This window comes from Harpia harpyja, chromosome 4, assembly GCF_026419915.1.
Source record: "Harpia harpyja isolate bHarHar1 chromosome 4, bHarHar1 primary haplotype, whole genome shotgun sequence".
In the NCBI taxonomy this organism is placed as follows: domain Eukaryota; kingdom Metazoa; phylum Chordata; class Aves; order Accipitriformes; family Accipitridae; genus Harpia; species Harpia harpyja.
In genome coordinates this window covers 60,028,786-60,047,032 of record NC_068943.1, presented here as the reverse complement: position 1 = coordinate 60,047,032, position 18,247 = coordinate 60,028,786, and the positions used below count along the sequence as shown (strand labels likewise).

Genomic DNA, 18,247 nt, shown 5'->3' with positions numbered 1-18,247 from the left:
GTTCCTTATCTACACGTCATTGACCAAAATTAGGTTATACCAGTTTGTTATGTTCTATAGTTCTGAAGATCAAAGTCCCTGGACAGCCTGCCTTGAGGCTCTAGTGATGGTCAGGTTCCTGAGCTATGCTTTATGGAGACTAAATACAGGTATGCAAGTATTGCCTTCCTTTTGCTCCATCACCTTGTCCTTTCTCTTAGAGATGCTTTTTATTATGTCATTTATTTTCTACTTATGTTAAGATCTTGCAGGATGCACTCTCTTTCTTCTCATTTGTTCTGTATTATTTTCCCTAATTTGTTACTTGTGAAAACATAAAGGCTCCCTAGAGTTTCAAACAATCATAACTTGCATTTCTACAATGCTTCTCTCTTTAGTTACATTTATTCATGTGTTTCAATTAAAATAGGAACAATGTTACATCAAGATGCACATACAGAATATGTTCCATCAGTTTGAAATGTCAATAATTTTAAATATTTTACATGAATTATTTCTTGGTTTCTTACTATCCTTCATTGGTACAAGCATTATGGCACATTTAAAAATTGGGGGACAGGATTCAGTACTGAGAGCGCTGGTGAAATGAAGCCAGTTTGGCTTTGATCTGAAATAATCTTTCAGGTGTTCCAATATTGTTTATTTCTCAAAACTGATCTTTTTATTATACAAATAGAAGAGATTCTTTTTTCTCAGGTTATTATTTTTAGCACATTATATATGATAAGAAGTCAGATTTAAAACGTGTTGGTTGCTTAATCTAACTTTTACTGTGTAAGTTTTTACACCTTTGTAGTGCTATAAATATGACAGCTGTGTACCTACCAGCTCAATGGAAGTGGCAGAGAAGTGCCTATGCCTGCCTGACAGGTAAGAAAACTGAGGCAAAGATAATTTTTCGGTATTAATCTCCTGGCTTACACTGACTTCATCACTTTCTTGCCTGTCCCTAGCTTCCAGGCTCCCATCCATTGCTCTAAGCTAGGTTGTCTCAGAATTTCATCACATACTGGGTGTTGGCTGCTGTCAAAGTCCCAGTTTACCTTTAGTATGCATGTGTGGAGACATATAGTAAAGGAAAACTTATCTTCCCACACACACACACTTTTCCCCATTAGTTCTTGAAAGAAGTTGGGAAATCCAGAATTTCAAAAAAAACTTAGTAAAAACCACACATCACCTTTCTATTCCCTACATGTGATCTGCAACACTTAAGCTGTACAGAAAGGCGAGAGGTGCAAAGCATGCTTTTCAGATCCACGTGGTTGGTGGAATACAGAGGAGACGGTGAAACCTACAATCTCTCCATTTATGCATTGTTCATGTTAGTAAGAGAAGAAAAGCTTTCCATAAAAATAGAAGGAAAAAAAAAAAAAAAAAGATGGGAAGTTTACAAAAACCAGAACAGAGGCAGACAAACACCTGAAGATATACTGTACCTGTTCACCTAAGAGAAATCTTTAACTGCTTCTTTACACAAATTACAGCCCCTGTTTTATGTTGTTTTGAGCTAATGGTGTCCTAAAAGAGCATTACTTTTATCTATGTACAGAATTTTACAGCTTTATGAAGTCTGATTACTTGATCCTAAAGCTCCAGCTTCCCCCTGACGAGTAAGTTCAGGAATGGAAGCCAAGTCCTGCTGGCTCTACCAGCTCCCATACAGGCCTAAAGCTCCCCACTGGGGGTTCAGTGGGGTGCAGCCAGCGAGGGTATTCTCCTCCTAAAGCCTCTGCTAGACCCTTTTATTTCCAAAAAGAGGAGAAAAGTAAGAAAAAGAAAATAAATCTCATTAGGAAAAACATCCTGCAGTTTAATTGAAATGGCAGATGCAAAGTTAAAAAAAATTAATAAAAAAGCTACACATCATTAAAGATAAAACAGTAGAATAAATATATATACATATAGCAGTTTTCAAAATAGCCATATCTTAAAATAAAAACATACAACAACTCCCAGGAAAATGACAGGCAATACTAATAAAGACATTCTGTTTAAATATTTGGTATTTTAATTTATGAACATGCACTTTCTCTTCTGTATTTATTTCAGGAAAACATGAGGTCATGCTGTATAGTTCTGGTCTTATTCTCTTTTTATTGTTCCTTTGGAAAGAAAAGTGTATGACTTGCTGTTCATTCTACTTCCTTAAACTACTGAACGCACCTGGGTTCTGTGTCCAAAGGGGGAGCAGATCACTACACAGAATGTTTTACCCTGATGCTGTCCTGGGAAAATGGGGAGCTAAGTAAGATGTGTTGATTCGGACTCAACCTTTTAAAAAACTACTTTGTCATATCCACTTTTGGCAACAAACAAACAGAATGCCTTCACTGATGTTCTATCTTCTCTTGATCTTCTCTTCTTTTTGAAGTTACTGTGTTTTCAGTGTGACATTTGCTTCCAAGGGACACTTGCTTCTCGTTCTGATCGTGTAAACTGGTAAAGAGCAAGACAATCCTCCCTACCACACAGTTCTGATGCTTTTTGCTGACAGATGTATGACAGGTACAATTTCTGTGCTGTCAAGAGCACAGAAAGTATACCTGTTATTTTACTAACAGTAAGACTCCTGAGATCTAAAAAAACAAATCAATACTTCAAATATTAACAATGAAGGTCTTGAACTTTGCATCTTTTAGATGATGGCTCTTCCATCTTCAGTGCTTCTAAACTACTAGAATCTGATTTGCCCTTATCCAAGACAACAGTGGTACCAGACAGAAGGTACCCTCCACCTCCGCTCATTGTCAGTTTTGGATGGCTTCGATCTGGTAAGACCTTTAAAAAAAACAACAAACCCAAACAAACAAAAAAACCCAACAAGCATCTGTAAAAACTCACTCTGTATGTGCACATCAAATTGTGCAATTTAAGCTTACAGTGTAAGATGTAATTTTTTTTTCCAGCCACCACAACAAACAGCCATTTGAAAAGTGTATTTATCTTTAAAGGGCGAAGTATCTGCATACCAGAAACCAGTTACAGAAATATGTAAGAATACAGGCTGCTGCCTTACTGATTACTTCTTCGTGGCATTTCCAGCAAAGTTATAAAGTCAAGGTCTGTGATACATTGAAGTCTCATTAATGTGTTCAGAACTGGTGCACTTTGCAAGAAACCACAGCTGGTCTTAACACAACAGCATTAAGTAATGCAGTAATTTCCAGTTCTGTCAGTATAATCTTTACATAGCTACCCCCTTAAGGTAAGACACAGCAACGGACCATCACTTTGAGCTACGTTACACGTTTCTGTAAATGCTTTCTCTTTGCTTATGCTTCCTCCTTGCTTTGACTGCCATCACAGGTCTAAGCTGATTTATGTGTATTGTTCCTAACTGCACCTGGACACAGTAACCGTTGCCAAGCCTAACTTGGGTGAACATCTTCATCTATGAATCTCCTAATCATTCCCAATTTGGTTGCCTGATCAATAGTCAGTAATTGTGGCCACCCTTGAATTAAGTCATCCCCTAAACAGTAATTTCTTATGGACTCCAGAAGCTATGGGCAAGGAGAAAGTCAGTAAAATGCAAGAACCTCTTCAGAGGTGGTGAGCTGCTTAGAGATCAGACATGCTTCTACTCCGTAGTTCAGAGGGTACTCCACATTTGCAAACATCTTGTTCCAACAAAGTTAGTCCAACTGACATTTTTCACTGTGGAGACATTCTCCCCTCACCTTGTGTTCATTGTTCAGTTCCCAGACTGGAAACTTCTTGTTACTTTAGTTCCATGAAGCATGTTATTTGAAGACACTGACTTTGTAAGTCACCACCATTCTTAACGTTACAAATTTTTTTTTTTTCAGCCATCAAACCAACTGGAAATGAATAAACACGTGCAGTATTTTGCTACACCTCTCTTATACGACATTAGATTGTCCCTTGCTTTAGGCTAGCCACTAAAACAGCACAACTATTACATCTGTCAGTGTGCTACAAGTATTTCAGCAAAATGTTTAAATGAAATGCTTTGTAAGAAGAAAATAAAGTATTTCCATTTGAAATTGTTGCAATGAAGCATTAAAACTCTTCAGAATATTTTCCCGCTGCTCTCAGGTAAAACACATGCATGAGCTTATACATTGTTTTAGTCAGTCCAAAAACCATATTTTCGGAGAGTGTTTTGCTCCCTAGTATTGCAGTTTTGACAGCCACTTACTGGAATCCTTACCTGGTAGTTTCGTAGCCAGGTTTCAGACAGCTTTAGGTTAATAACACCGCCTCTTTCCCTCAGCTTTGTGTAACATTCTAATAATGGCTTAAAAAAAACCCAAACAGTAGGTTATACAGCAGAATAGTCTCAAACTTGAACGGTAACAGCTAAAGTAACATACTTGATTTACCTCTTTATACTGGCAGTAGACAACAAAAGGCCTTGAAGGAGCAACAAATTCCAATAAAGAAAGCAGTAAAGGAGTGGGATGAAACTTGCTGGCTACAATTAAGCTGCAGAAGAAATTTCACGTGCATTAGTTTTCTGCTTCTAAAGCCTATTCAAGTGACATTTTCTCCTACTTAGCACAGCGATCAATTATAGCTTAAATGTTGCTAATCGGCATGTTTTCATGGCTCTAACAACTCCCCAAATATAAAAACAAATCATGATTTCCTACTTGCATAATTAAGAGAATAAAACACTTGTTCCCTACAGTGCAGTATATTAAACGCATTGCAGAAGCTGTGTTGAGCTCCACAATAATTCTTACAACCCAAGAATTTGCATGCTGCTTTCTCTACCCTAAGACCATTGTCCAAATACAATTTAAATTTTGTGACTGCTAATTGTTGCTTAGAATGTAACCTGAGTCATGATTCTTTAGACTGGGTAATCTTCATTAAATACAGTTTTATATAAAAAAGTTATTACTTAAAGAGAAAATAATCCCTTAATGGGCATGACTGAAAACCTTTTAAAAAGAAATTATGTCCTTGCCAACTTAAAGGCTTCGTATTTTCTTCTTCATCCTCATTTTAATATCAGATTATAACTCGTATTTACAGATGCTTAAGATTCTCCACAGGTATCTAGAGTTTTTACCAAAAAAAACCCAACCCCACTGCTAAACTATACTGCAAGAAATGGTTAAGATTCAGTGAGTTAATAAGTTGTACTTGTGCAGAAAGAATGGGCTAATTAAACTACTTCTCTAGTATACGGTTACTATATGAAAAGACCCATCAATTGATTAACATTTGTTCTCCAGCAGAATGTACATCACTGGAGATACCATCAAACTTGCCTAACAAAAGGGAGGTAAAAATTGAGGTTCAATTTTCTAAACACAATGGATATAAAGAGGCGAGACAATTTTACAGTTGCTTCTGTTTCAGTTTTCTGCTGGCCATGGCCTTGCAGGCTACAGATTTAACCCTAATTCCAAATCTCAAAAAATTGTGTTCCAGTAATTAACCAAGTGGACTGTAAAGAAAAAAGACTCCAGACTGTGCCTCGGAAGGCTTGGAGTGCTGCACTGACACTGCCAGGAGCTCTGCCAGACAACAGGAAGGTAAGTGAGAGATGAGAGAGACTCTGAAAAATCAAATTCTGTTCTCTCATATGGCAGCACATACTGCTGTCAGCAGGTAGTCTGGCCAGTCGTGAAATTAATGTAATGGGTGAGAGGGGAGAAGGAGGAGGTAGAGGAAGGGCAGGGAAGGGTAGAGAGGGATTGTGGTCTAATTCTGAACACGTGGAGTGTCTATAAACCAGTTTCTGTTTTCACTGTATCAGAAAAACTTAATAGTCTATCTTCAAAAAGTCATCTTTAGAAGAATACCAAATCCCTAATGAATTGTCTTCCTTTTCTCCCCCTCAAAGACCTATGACGGGCTTCAACTCTCATGAACAGAATTAACAAATAGATCTAGTACAAGCAATGTTTTACCACATAACAGCACAGAAGACATAAACGTTGTACAATTCAGGACCTCAAGAAGCAATTCTCCTAAAGTTGATGCCCATCTTTACCTAACAACCAGTTTTTTACTCTGACAGTTAAGTCCTAATCTTTCTCCCCACCTCCAATGTTAACCAGCTTTTACTTATCCTTCTGCCGTTTCTCTCTTGCAAAACAAAACAAAACAAAATAAAATCCTAACTTCCCTGCCTAATTCTCACATGCCAAGTCATTAGCTTGAAGCATTTCTTTATTCCATGCCAATTTTTCCTGGCTTAGCAGTGTATGTACCCTGTGGTTCTTGATCTAAACAAATGGCGGGCTATAAAAGGCAGATGACTAAAGAAGGGTGATCCTGATGGAGCCATCTGGGACAGTGCCTTCAGGCAACCATAAACTTCTCTTCCCCCCCATCATGCTGAAGGCTTCCTAGAGCAAGAAATCACTCATCCCTTCAAGCATATAATTTGTTACAGCTTTCATGCATTACAAAGGACAGAAGAAGTATGCAAGTGATTGACAACAAATGAACAAGAGACAAATATTAAATAGGCTTCCTTGAACTCGATCAACAACTGAATATACTATTTTACGTTACAGGAAGAATCAAGTGAAGTCAAACATTAATTTTTGCTTTGCCAGACTATGCACAGACATCAATTATAATGATAGGTGCAGGGGACAGCGGTAAAACCAGCACAAAACACTACCACTGTTGAGGCAGCTTAATGGTCATCCACAGGCATCACCAGTGGTGCTGCTGCTGCCAAACAGATGTGCAGTACTTTTACAAACCTCCTTTAACGTTTTATTGCTTCAGAGAACACGGAATGACCTGCCTCTGCATCTTTACAGAAAATGCTAATTCTGTGACTTGAATATGCTAGATGAGATATACTAAAATATGAATGAGCATGAGTTAAAACATTTCATAATAATAAAACCAAAAATTACACAAGCATTTAAACATAACCAATAAATGTGTATTAACATTTATCTGAGCAGAACGGCTTTATTCCCAGTGAGCCAATATTCTTAGGAGGAAAAAATTAATATGAATGTTATTAAATGAATTAAATCAATGTTAGTTGAAACTCAAATCACTCCAGCATTTGCTAAGAACATCATGAAAAAGTCACAACCACCAAATGCTCTTGCACTATTGTGGGGCTGAATTTCTAGGAATATGTTTATCGTATTTGTTTTAAACTTCTGATATTAAATCTTAATGTGAAATTGTTCCTTGGGAACAATCAATCCTGGCTAAAGCAGGTAAAATGAAGTTATGTGTTTTTCCTGTGTAAAAAAGAAATGAGTTTCTAAAAACAAACCAACCAACCAACACCCCAAAACAACAAACTTAGTTTCAATTTAATAAACTTAAAACCTGAGGTTCTGCTTTGCCAGTTAGAATCTTCTGATTTTTATTGTCAGTCATTTAAATTCTACCTGGATTCTGTTTCTCTTTGGATAGAATAGATTTTTTTTTTTTTTTTAAAGTTTACTCACAGCTAGTCAGGAAACTATGACTTTTACATCATGACATTTCAAACCATTTAAATAACAGAAAAAAGCTCAGCCAGAACCAAACAAGACCCCCCCCACACCTGGGTTGACTGCTTGCTTGTAAATATTAAGAAAAAAATTATGGTATTTTTCAAACAAAGCTTTTATTTGTTTCAAAGGAAATTATTTTCCGTAGATGTGTTTTCAAGCAGAAGACCTTTCTGATTACAAACAAACTCACCCATCAGCATTCTTCTCTCTCAACAAAGCAGCAGTTTCTATTAGCTTTTTCCTTCTCTCCCATTGTTTTCTTTGCTTTTGCCGAACCTTTGAACAACAAAACAAATAGTTTGCACTTTAACTGGTAATTATATATTAGATCACTATTGCATGGACTGAATTTTCATTTTTTGCATCTTAGGTGGTTTAATGAAAGACAAAAGACAACTTCCAGAGTTCCATTTTAACACCTGAATAAGCTGTATTTCAGCATGTCTGATTCAGACGGCAGAATTTTAAGTATATAGACGTAAAATTTGAATAGCCACAACAAATATTCTTACATTTTCTTTATTTTCTTTTTCTTTGTTCTCTTTAAATTCTACATCTTCAGCATTAATGTCCATTGTTTCTTGCTCTTCTGTTTGGCTTATCTCCATAGCTGCTTCAGTAGCAGATTCCTCTTCTGCTTCCTGTAGGGAAGTCTGCTTCTCATCAGTCAATCCGTTGCTTTCTTCTTCCAGTAGCGCATTATCTTCAGGTTCTGAAGGCAGAGTCTCTGTAGAAAATGTTCCAGAGAGGAGACTATCCACTTTGCTGAGAGGAAATTCATGAAGATTATCGAAAAAAAGTTTTGGAAATCCAAAACAACTGGTAGCAGCTCTAACAGGTCCTCCTCCTGGATACATCTGAATAATGGATCCATAGCCTATGAGAGCAAAAGAATCAAAAACACACTGGAAAGCTAGAATTTCTTAAATAGAATATTTAAGCAAAAATGCTTAAATGAAGCATTCACTTAAGAATACGTAAGTAAATTGCCTGCTTTTAATCTAACCTTCATCAAATTTAACAGGCTGCTAAAGTATGCCTCAAGGTAGAAAATCTTTATTGGAAGGACAACAGTTACTGCAACTCAAAAGGACAAGGTAACTCAAAGATTATGCATGTATTAAACATGTATTTAGGATTAGCACAGAACATATAGGCAGTGGCAAATTGTTAGAAAAGCTAATTTAATTAAGATTTAAAAGAAAAATTTTCTACAGTATTTGTTACTTATAACCACGGAGTGGTTTTGATAAAAAAAAGAAAAAGCTAATTTAAGCAGCATTAATAGGCAAAAAAATTCTTCAACATCCAGACGTTAAAGGAAAAGATGTCAGATGTTTAAACATACTAAAAAGAACTTTTAAATAGTTACATTGAAATTGCATCTTACTTAATGTACTTCAGAAAGTATCCCTATGGCCAAGAGTTGCTGAAACAAAACCAATTTATAGTACAACTGCCTGTGTGCTTCTCAGTCAACAGACAACACATCTGGGTGCACAACATTACATCACACTTCCTACCTTTCTGGGCTTCTGGAATATAATTGTCACCTCTGTCTAGTGTCTTTGAATGATTTATGATTAAACTAATTAACTGAGTTTGAGAAATAAAAAAACAGGTCAAACTTCTAGAATATGTTCAAGAAAATGTCACATACTACTTTTAAACTACACGTTTTGCAGACATTAAATCTCTGGTGCAGTGAACAAGAGGAATGACAACATTTTCAGTGCTGCGGGCTGTCTGAATTCCAGTGTTACTATTCCTGTTTTCTGCCATTCACTTTCCCAGACTTCCCAGGAGCCTGGGAAGAATCTGCATACAAGCTGCTTACAGCCTTTTCTGAACACAATGTCATTATGCTGAGACAGAAACTAAATGTACAGTGATATCAACTTTAATCTTTTTTTTTTAAATAGTGAAAAATAAATCCAACTGAAATATGCAAAATACAACTTTCTCCAATGGAAAAACAAGTATCTCTCTGAATACTGGAGACAGTAAAAGTAGATTTTAAAAACTGAGGAAAGTATTTTGAGTACTGCCTTTTAAAAGTATCAGAGATGCGTATTTCTTAAGTTTCAAGTAAGGCCTCAGTCTGTACATTACCAAAGCTACCGTGTTACTTGCCTCCCATTCGCTCCATCACCGCACCCAGCACAAGGCCTGCACACGTTTCCATTACAATCATCTTGTTGCCAGCACGGATGTTTCCTAAAGTCAACATCTGAGCTAGGGTGTCATATCGCAAGTGGCTAGAAGACAAAGGGTTTTAAGAAATATCAAGTTAGTTTTCTTAGAGTTAGAAATACTACGTATCAGCTCAGGAGCCTGTCAAAAAAAGTTGGATTACAGGTAGGTTTTCAGGAACAGCATAGTGGTCTTCAGAGTCACCATGCAGAGCAGAAACTTAAAATTAACCATCTGGTAATAAAGAAGGACCAGAACCAGAGCCAACAAGAAATTAGCAGGGCATAGCAAAAGTAGGATATGAAGTAGGGTGTACATACTTAAGTGGACATCACATGCCGTGTCAGACAAAATATTTTTAAACTTTTCTTTTTTTTTGTTTTCTCTGACATGTCAGTTTGGTAAAGAACAAATGGTATTTGAATGCATTTCCTAATCCAGTAATGTATTCTTTGTGATTTTCATCTGTTTGGCAGTAGCACGCACCACCTGCAATCCAGGATCAAAACCTAACTACTGACTATAGCACATGCACTGAAGAGACTTGGTGATGGCCAAGGAAATCACAACTGATCTTAATAGATAAATAAAGCCAAGTGAAGGAGATGGAGGAAAGAGAAGGAAAAAGGTTTGAGAAGCCTTAAATAACATAAATTTCAGGTTTTCAAGCTCAGCTTCTCAGATCTACTATTGCTACTTTAAAAATAATCAGTCCATCTTAAACAATGTCTGTTACAATGTATCATTTAATTTAGGTAAGAGAAAATCAAATGCAGCTAGATCTCTGCTGTCATTGCCCCCCCACTCCCACCCCTGAACGTTAACTCCATGTTTTTAAACTCTCGAGACTTCTGATTGAAGAAGATTTTGAATCCCTAACACACTAAAGACAAAAACCCCTGCTTCTGGTAGGTGGCTTGTTATTTTCATTACTGAGCCAGAAAAGAGACGATATGCCACTGACCAAAACCAGGTAAGAGATACCTCTGAAAATGCAAAGAGCCTCTGCCTACATAGGTAATTAGCAAGATGGTGGTGGTAGGGAAATTTGGTAAAAGTTGATGCTGCATGCAAAACAGCTTTCCTCTTTGCTGCAATAGCATATTGATTCGTTTTCTATATCACATTATTTTTCAGGAATTTGCAATCTTTCCATTAACAGGAAAAAAAGAAGAAATGTGAGTATTGTATTGTGACGTTGTGCTCCCTGCCCCCCCCAAACCTGACCTGTATATCCCATAACCCTGCTCAAGTGATAATCACCAGTGGGGGTCGTAACGGATTCGTCCGGTCATGTGGATTCAGGAGAGACAGATAACAACACGATAGCCAAGGGCTAATTCAAGCAATGCACCCACCTAACCACCATGCTGGTCAATGTCCGACTCAAGCCAAATTTGGAAGAAACTAACATCTGTAGTCAGTATGTAAATTATCTTACTCCATAAATAGCAGACAGCCCAGGGCCCATTGAGCTCTCCTACATGGCAGCAGACTGAATGCCAGGATCTCCCCTTGAGTAGGGACACCTCTCAAGGTTACTCCTCAAGGCTGAGGGAGTCCTTGCCGCAACGGATTCTCAGTAAGTGATTAAAAGCATGCTAAACTTTGAAATCTTAGCTAAGTGATGTAAAGGATTGATTGCACGTATATAATCCTTTAGATATAAACTGTTGACCAAGTCTGGGACTAGGAGTGAATCCAGCCACACGTAGACTCCTCTCTGAGGAGTTTAGAACACAAGGGGGTCCACTCTGAACCTCGTGACTCGACAGGAGGGTCTCCCTGACAGTTTTGTCTGACCCTGTCCTCTATGCAGTAAATAATCAAGCATACCTTGCTATAGAATCTTGTTAAACCACTGATGCATTTACTATCAAACCTTGTTAAATTGCTATTTTATATCAATAAACATATTGCTACTTCTCCCTTACAAGCAAAGTGCGTCACTCCATCTGCGACATATATACTCTAGTATAATACAGGTATTTTGAAAAATATTAAAATATCTTTCTGTTACAATTTAAAAAAAGAAACAAAACGAAAACTTACTTAATTTTTCCAGGTTCCCTTGCATAATACATTGTTGAAAGAATGCGAGTGGATGGTTTCACAATTGTAATAACTGCCTCATATCTGTAAGAAACACATAGTAATAGTCTTATTTCAAGCTCAACAAATTAGAGAACTACTAAGTATTTTCCACATTTTAAAATTCACTTACTTTTTTTTCTTCTTCTTTATGTATTTATCTTGAGCAAATTCTGTTTTGTCTCTGAATGTTGTACTGTTCTCTATTAACTGTTGAACTATTTCCTTGGAAGAGACAGTTTATTATAGCTGGTATTTATTTCTCATTCATTTCATATATAGTATTTTTTTAAAAAACACTGAAAATATTTTCTTGCAGTAAAGGCATGTATACCATTAACTTCTATTGACATTAATGGCAAAGTAAATTTCTATTAATCAACATGACAAGCAAAGCACTACCCTGACTATGTGCAGGAATTTAATCATATACTTCTGTGTCTAGGTGTCCTTTTTAACTACATAATGCCAGCATAAAAATGATAAACTGAAAATGGTTATCCTGGAAATGGGCTATTTTGTCGGGAAGGAGTCTGGTAGGTGCCAGAACTAACCCATGAGAGAGGGCAGACCTGTATGGCCAGAAATGAAGAAAAAGCAGGATTATTCCTTTCAGCATCAGCAAGTCGTTATTTCAGCCCTTACTGTGAAGCCTTAGTACCTAAATATTCTTATCCTATGCTGAATGTGAATGACACTACCCTGCCTCCTCTAAGTGATTAGCTACTTTCAATTATCCTGCATTTACAATGAGGCAGAGTTATGTTTATTGTCAGTTACTATGGCACAACTGACATATATTCTGTCAGTGTAACATTCCCCATAGTAACTGGATTGCATGACAGTACCTCAAGTCCTGTGTGAAGCTATACAGGCAAAAATATCTTACAAAACCAAAACAAAACAAGGAACCTGATGTCATATGTAATATTTACTTTAATCCAGCTCCTGCCTTCCTCTTTGGGTCTCTTGTCTGACTTTAGCATCTCTATCTCTGCAGGTATCTTTTTTCCATCTTGTGCTAGTTCTTCCCCTATACTCTGGATACTTATCAGACATCTCCCTTACCCCACTTAATTCTGTCTGTCTCCCAAATTGTGCTAGGCTCCTGTACCAACTCCTTGCATGATGTCAAACTCCTTAGCATTTACAATTTCCTACAATACTCCTGCTGACTTCTTCCTTCTCCAGCTCCCAGGTTTTCCTAGAATTCCAGTTTTTGTTTCCTGGTCTCCTTGTTCTAATCTCCTCCCTTTGACAATCCAACTCTTCCTCATATTTTTGGGTTCCAGCTGGAGGGATCACTAAGACCTCCAACAAAAAAAAATTTCCATTGCTCAGGGTTTGTCTCCATGCCTGCAATACAAGAACAAATGCTGCAGAGTGCTATTTTGGTTGTTGTGATCAAAGTAGTTTAATTGCTAAAATTGTAAGTTTCTATTAAACGTGTAGGAAGAGCAATAGTATAATCCAGCCTCACAGGAGTTTGGAGAGGGTGGTGGTGAGGAATGACAAGAGTATTTTCAATGTGGACACTGCCTCTCCCATTGCACTTTAAGAATCTGCTCCAAAATACAGCAGTGCAAGTAATTCTCACTTGCTATTGCTGCTTTTCAAGCCATTATTTCTTAAAGTCCTTCAAACACTTAAAATATGTTATTAATGGTGTGAAACAGCATATCTTTCTTTTTTTGCCTTATTCTTGGAAAAAGTTAAATGCTATGTCTGGGTTGTTCTGTTGGGGTTTTTTGTTCCAGTAAAATTTACAGTGGGAAAACTGGGGAATATTTCTCTAGGGCAAGCAAAAGTCAAAAAGGAAGCTGCAGAACTATGCAATGCCCTGGGAATACATGCCACTTCATGTCTTCATACTAATACCTATCCCTCAGGACCTGGGAAGATTTGGAAAGTGATGGGAAATCAAACCCCATTAACACCAAGGTTGGTTTATTTCAAATAACAATCATCTCTAAACTGAGCCCGCATCACAAAGACATGTCATTCACAAACACAAGTTCAGATTTTACCAGACATTTATGGAAGACTAATATTTATTGCTGCTAATATAACACAGTCTAAAATGAATATCCAGCTACAGTTCAGAAACGAGAGTTAACAAAAGTAGGCTATTTCAATAACCTAAAATAAAAGTATGGTAGATATATGGCACAGACATGCTGAGGACATACAGAAAAGGCAGAGTGATCCTGCCACGGCTAATGAGAACATATAGAAACCGTCAAAGCTATCAGACCGATTAGTACGTTCTTCTCAAAGAGATAACACAACGAGCAGCACAACCATGGAAACAGAAGAGACAGCATTCTAAACTCCTTGGACCCATCCATTATTAAGCAGGCAAAAGCAGAACAGCAAGATGCAAAGAGATGAACTTGATGTAAGCATGAGCAATTTCTTATTTTTATTAGAAATGGTAAACCAAAGATGAGAGAGAATTTTGCCTGGTAACATGTGCAGAACAGAACTGGCTGCAATGGTTTATTAACATTTAAGATGGCCTCACTTCTTTTTGACAAAGTGCAGGGTAAAAACCAATCCCTTTCCTAACAGAACAGAACTGATCTCTTGAGAATATTCCTAGCTTTTGAGGTGCAGATAAAACACAGGCATCACATGTGTTTGGTAGGTACCGCCTAGAGGCCCAGTGATAGTACATTTGTTACATAGTGTTACTTGTTAATGCTTCGGTGTTTATCCATAATCCTTTCCTACACCTTTGATAGTTTAATTATTGCACAATTTTAATATGTCTGTAACACAGAAACAGTATTTTGAATCTTATAGACAAACAAAGCTAAAAGGTGATTATGCAAGCTGTATTTCCTTAACAGAATAGTATTTTTTTTTGTCTGTTATGACTTCTGATGCCATAAAAATTCATACTTTACTCTCTATTGACAAAGTTGCCAACCTTACATGAAGTTTTCTCTGAAGATAGCCTTTGCATTTTTGTAAAAACAGATCTTTAGGAAAAACATGACTTGAGCAGAAGAACAAAGAAAAAGCACCAAAATCTATGCACCCATAAAAAGAATAGCCTATTTCATAAACTAAAATATAACCATCAAGGTAGTACAGAAATGACACCAAAACCTTATTTTTACCTGTCCTTTAATACCCTTGTCCTTCAAAGCCTTTATGTCATCATGAGTCAGTTTTTGAGACTTTCCATCGTCAACTATGTTACGATTATCTGTACCTGCTTCTTTTGTTTCTAAAGGAAAAGGATATAGATTTGTAAAATCTAGCTCTAAATATCTTTAAGTTGGAGAAACATGATTTTAGTTTCACAGAAAGCAGACTTCTCAGGATTAAACCCACATGCTTCATGGCCTTGCAAATTATTGCCTAAGCAATCAATAAAACTTAATATGTAAAATACACCTTAATATATGTATTTTCACCCAAACTAAGATTCAAATTTTCTCCCATATTAAAAAGCTTATTTGTTACAGGGCTAGTGAAACAGCAGATCAAGACAAAACCATGCACTTTTATGACAGAAAGAATATAAGTAACGTTAAGTTAACAAATGATTAATAGAAAGCTTTTCCATCATCTTTGGTATTATCAAAGAAGCAAATTAATTGGAACTCGTTTTTCCAAATACCAGTCAATCCTCTGTAATACCTGTGGTAGTCTCTTCCACCTCTTGCTTTGGCTGGAGGTTTCCACCACTGGTTACTTCAAATGTACTTCCATAAATATGTCCGATGGCATTATCCAGATAGAACCACTGCTTCTCAAAAATAATTTTTCTGAAATAATAAAAAAGTTAATGATATTAAAAGCATTATTTATACTATGTCTGAAACCCACAAACTAAACTATAGCTTCATATATGCCATTTTTACCTATATCCTTGAAGAAAACCCAGACAAGCATAAAAAGTGAAATGCTAACTACTATTAAACACAAAACCACATTAAACTGAAACTGGTTAGAAAAAGAACAAAGAACTTAAATCAAGCGTACAGTAAGAAAAATATATTTTTTTTTAGTTCAAAAGAATTCTAAAATTGCAGATAAAACAAGGATATAGCACTTGAATTGTATAGTACCATTGTTGACAGAGAAAGTCAGAACAAGGCAAGGAATGAAAATAATCTGAAGTATATTAAATCTGGACCAGGTCATGCAGATTAGTGCAAAAAGATGAGCATGAACCTGTATTTTGCAGAGCTCCTTTGAAATAACATTTGCCAAAAGACTATGAAGAAAACAGACAGCAGAATGTCTTGTAATCTTAGAAATGTTTAATACAAAAAAAAAAAGGGGGGGGGGGGATTTTATTATCCCTTTCATTTTGGTTGCACTAAGGGAGGTTTGCATTCTTCTTTCTTCAGACAAAACAGGATCCACAAAGCCTTTAACTTTCAGGCTGACCTACAAAGGTTTCCTTGCTGACCAGAGAAATACCGATCTTGTCAAATGAAACAGGTACCAGTGTATATGCCACACTCACATCTGAATAAAAACATAGTAATATGAGCTCTTATTATGCTGATTATACTCATCACTAATTCTGAAGCTAAGCAAAAAGGTTGAGTTCTTTGTTATTTCCAGTTTTCTACTGACTGAAGTATGCAATTCATGCATACATTTTACATATGATATTATTTATACCCCCAAATACAATCCAGAATTTAAATAAAGCATAAGAATAAAGTTTTGTCAGAGACATTACCAAATCCTCTTAATAAAAAATTAAGGACATTATAATTGCTCCTGTAAAGTCTATTAATCCCTGCCAACCCAGATTTTTAAAATAATAAATGACTATAAAAGACTTGAAATGACTGAAAATAATTTAAATGGATAAGAAGTTGTGTGCATGTGCTCAAATTTCATTCTGATGACCATTCTAAACAGAATATCCAACCACAGCTATTGTCACATATTCTTGGAGTGTCCTCACCCTCATCAGATTATAGAAAAGGAAAAATTAATGTAAAAGTTATTTAATTTCCCGTGGCAATATTTACTCTTTGACTTTTTTTCTTTCTTTTGTGATAGGGGTTTTAAACAAAAACTGAAGAGGGACCTAATGCACAGATCTTGGCAGTGCTTTGCAGGCTAACAGAGTAACTACCTGATTTTGGTGCCAGATTCTACTGGTGAACATTAAGCCTGTCAATAACCAGTACTCCCAAATTCCTAGGTCTGAGCTATGCCATTTTTAAACCAGTCTCATTCAAGCATAGTACCTTTAAATCTCCATGCTACTGAATCAGATGTCTGGCCACATTACCCAATACTGACTTCTACACATTGGTCTATAAAATTGTCTGCTGCAAGGGGAAGAGCCCAGGCTGTGTCCACTGATTATAGTATTTCCTGCTGGGGTGCAGGCGCTTCTTGCTATGCCAGTTGGCCTAGGAAAAAGAAATAGGAGACCTTTCATAGCATCCTCTCCAAAGCAGTAATTATCCAGAACCCACAGCTAGCATCTTCCTACAGTCTAACACCGATGAGAACACTGAAGCCAATCCCTATTAACAAGGAAATGCCGCATCTCGCAGAAATTACATGCCACAGCGAGATAAGTATGACGAAGATATGCTTTTCAGGCTACTGCACCTTTTCTCCTCTTCAATCGGCACCAGTTTGACACCGACAAGAAAAAACCATCTTAAATATCTTTCAAATTCTTACAAGAAACGCAGCCAGGAGATCTTCCGGGGTTTTTTTTGATCATAGGAACTGAGGCGGCATTAAAATCTTTCACGCTGCTTGTCACATCGGCCTAGCGAGGCCGTTATTTCTGACTGGCACCGCACTAAAGCTGTGGGTCACATCGGCACCCCCCTTCCCTCAGGCGGGGCCGCGCGACGACCGTTGGAGTCTCCTCACGAGAGGGTGGGGAGAAGGGAAGGCAGAAACCTCGGCCGAGATGACAAGCGAGATCAAAAGCCCCAGGCCGGCCCCTCACCTCCTCCTCAGCACGGGTACCGCTTTGAAGACGTCGTCCCGCTTCAGGACGGCGCAATCACCCTCACAAATGCGCGGGCCCGAACTCCTACCATCCTCCATCGCCGCCGCCCGTGCGCTTCCCGTCGCGGGCGTGGCCAGTACGCACGCGCCGCTCGCCCGCCAATGGCAGAGCGGGCGGGAGGAGGGCGGCGGCGCCTGCGCAATGAAGCACTACTCGCCAAAGCGAAGGGCGAGTGGGCGGGGTGAGACCCCCTCGGAAGGGCAAGAGCCGGCCAATGAGGGAGGGCGAGCCTCTCCCCCTGCTCCATGGCAGCGCCACATGCTCCCCCGTGATTGGTTGCGGAGCCGGAAGGAGCGTATCGGCGCCAAAATAGAACTCTGAGAGTGGGTACGAACGTCCTCGCGAGCGGTGGCCCTTGCTGCGGGAGGTCGGTGTCGTTGTTTCGTCCCCTCATCGCTGGGGCCGCTCAACGGGGCTCCTCTTTGCTTCCTTGTGGTAGGGAGAGGGAGGCCGGGTCTTCCTCAGGGCCTTCGAGGTACCTCAGGGC

The 18,247-nt window shown here is 38.0% G+C and overlaps 1 protein-coding gene across 5 annotated transcripts; it reads right to left on the bottom strand.

Moving 5' to 3' along the window:
* Window positions 1-1,792: 1,792 nt before the first annotated feature.
* TRMT6 (tRNA methyltransferase 6 non-catalytic subunit) lies at window positions 1,793-17,840 on the bottom strand. Of its 5 annotated transcripts, none has more exons than XM_052784253.1 (11): window positions 17,698-17,840; window positions 15,396-15,523; window positions 14,870-14,979; window positions 11,878-11,969; window positions 11,706-11,789; window positions 9,594-9,718; window positions 7,973-8,337; window positions 7,651-7,736; window positions 4,350-4,452; window positions 4,178-4,264; window positions 1,793-2,781 (listed from the first exon to the last, which is right to left on the bottom strand). In XM_052784253.1, the coding sequence occupies exons 1-11, from the start codon at window positions 17,796-17,798 to the stop codon at window positions 2,608-2,610; spliced, it is 1,455 nt and encodes a 484-aa protein (XP_052640213.1). In that variant the 5' UTR covers window positions 17,799-17,840; the 3' UTR covers window positions 1,793-2,607. The 5 variants fall into 5 exon arrangements, with proteins under 5 accessions (XP_052640213.1, XP_052640215.1, XP_052640216.1 ...); XM_052784255.1 differs by lacking the exon at window positions 14,870-14,979 and adding an exon at window positions 16,973-17,140 and having other exon boundaries at window positions 17,698-17,835; XM_052784256.1 differs by lacking the exons at window positions 11,878-11,969; window positions 14,870-14,979 and adding an exon at window positions 16,973-17,140 and having other exon boundaries at window positions 17,698-17,835.
* Window positions 17,841-18,247: the final 407 nt, after the last annotated feature.

Excerpts from the sequence above, each read along its gene's own strand:
- TRMT6 (XM_052784253.1), bottom strand. The coding sequence starts at position 17,798 with ATGGAGGATGGTAGGAGTTCGGGCCCGCGCATTTGTGAGGGTGATTGC. Across the intron at positions 15,524-17,697 it reads GTACCCGTGCTGAGGAGGAG|AAAAATTATTTTTGAGAAGC; the intron begins GTGAGGGGCCGG and ends TTATTATTTCAG. Across the intron at positions 7,737-7,972 it reads AAAAAGAAAATAAAGAAAAT|GTTCGGCAAAAGCAAAGAAA; the intron begins GTAAGAATATTT and ends TGTTGTTCAAAG.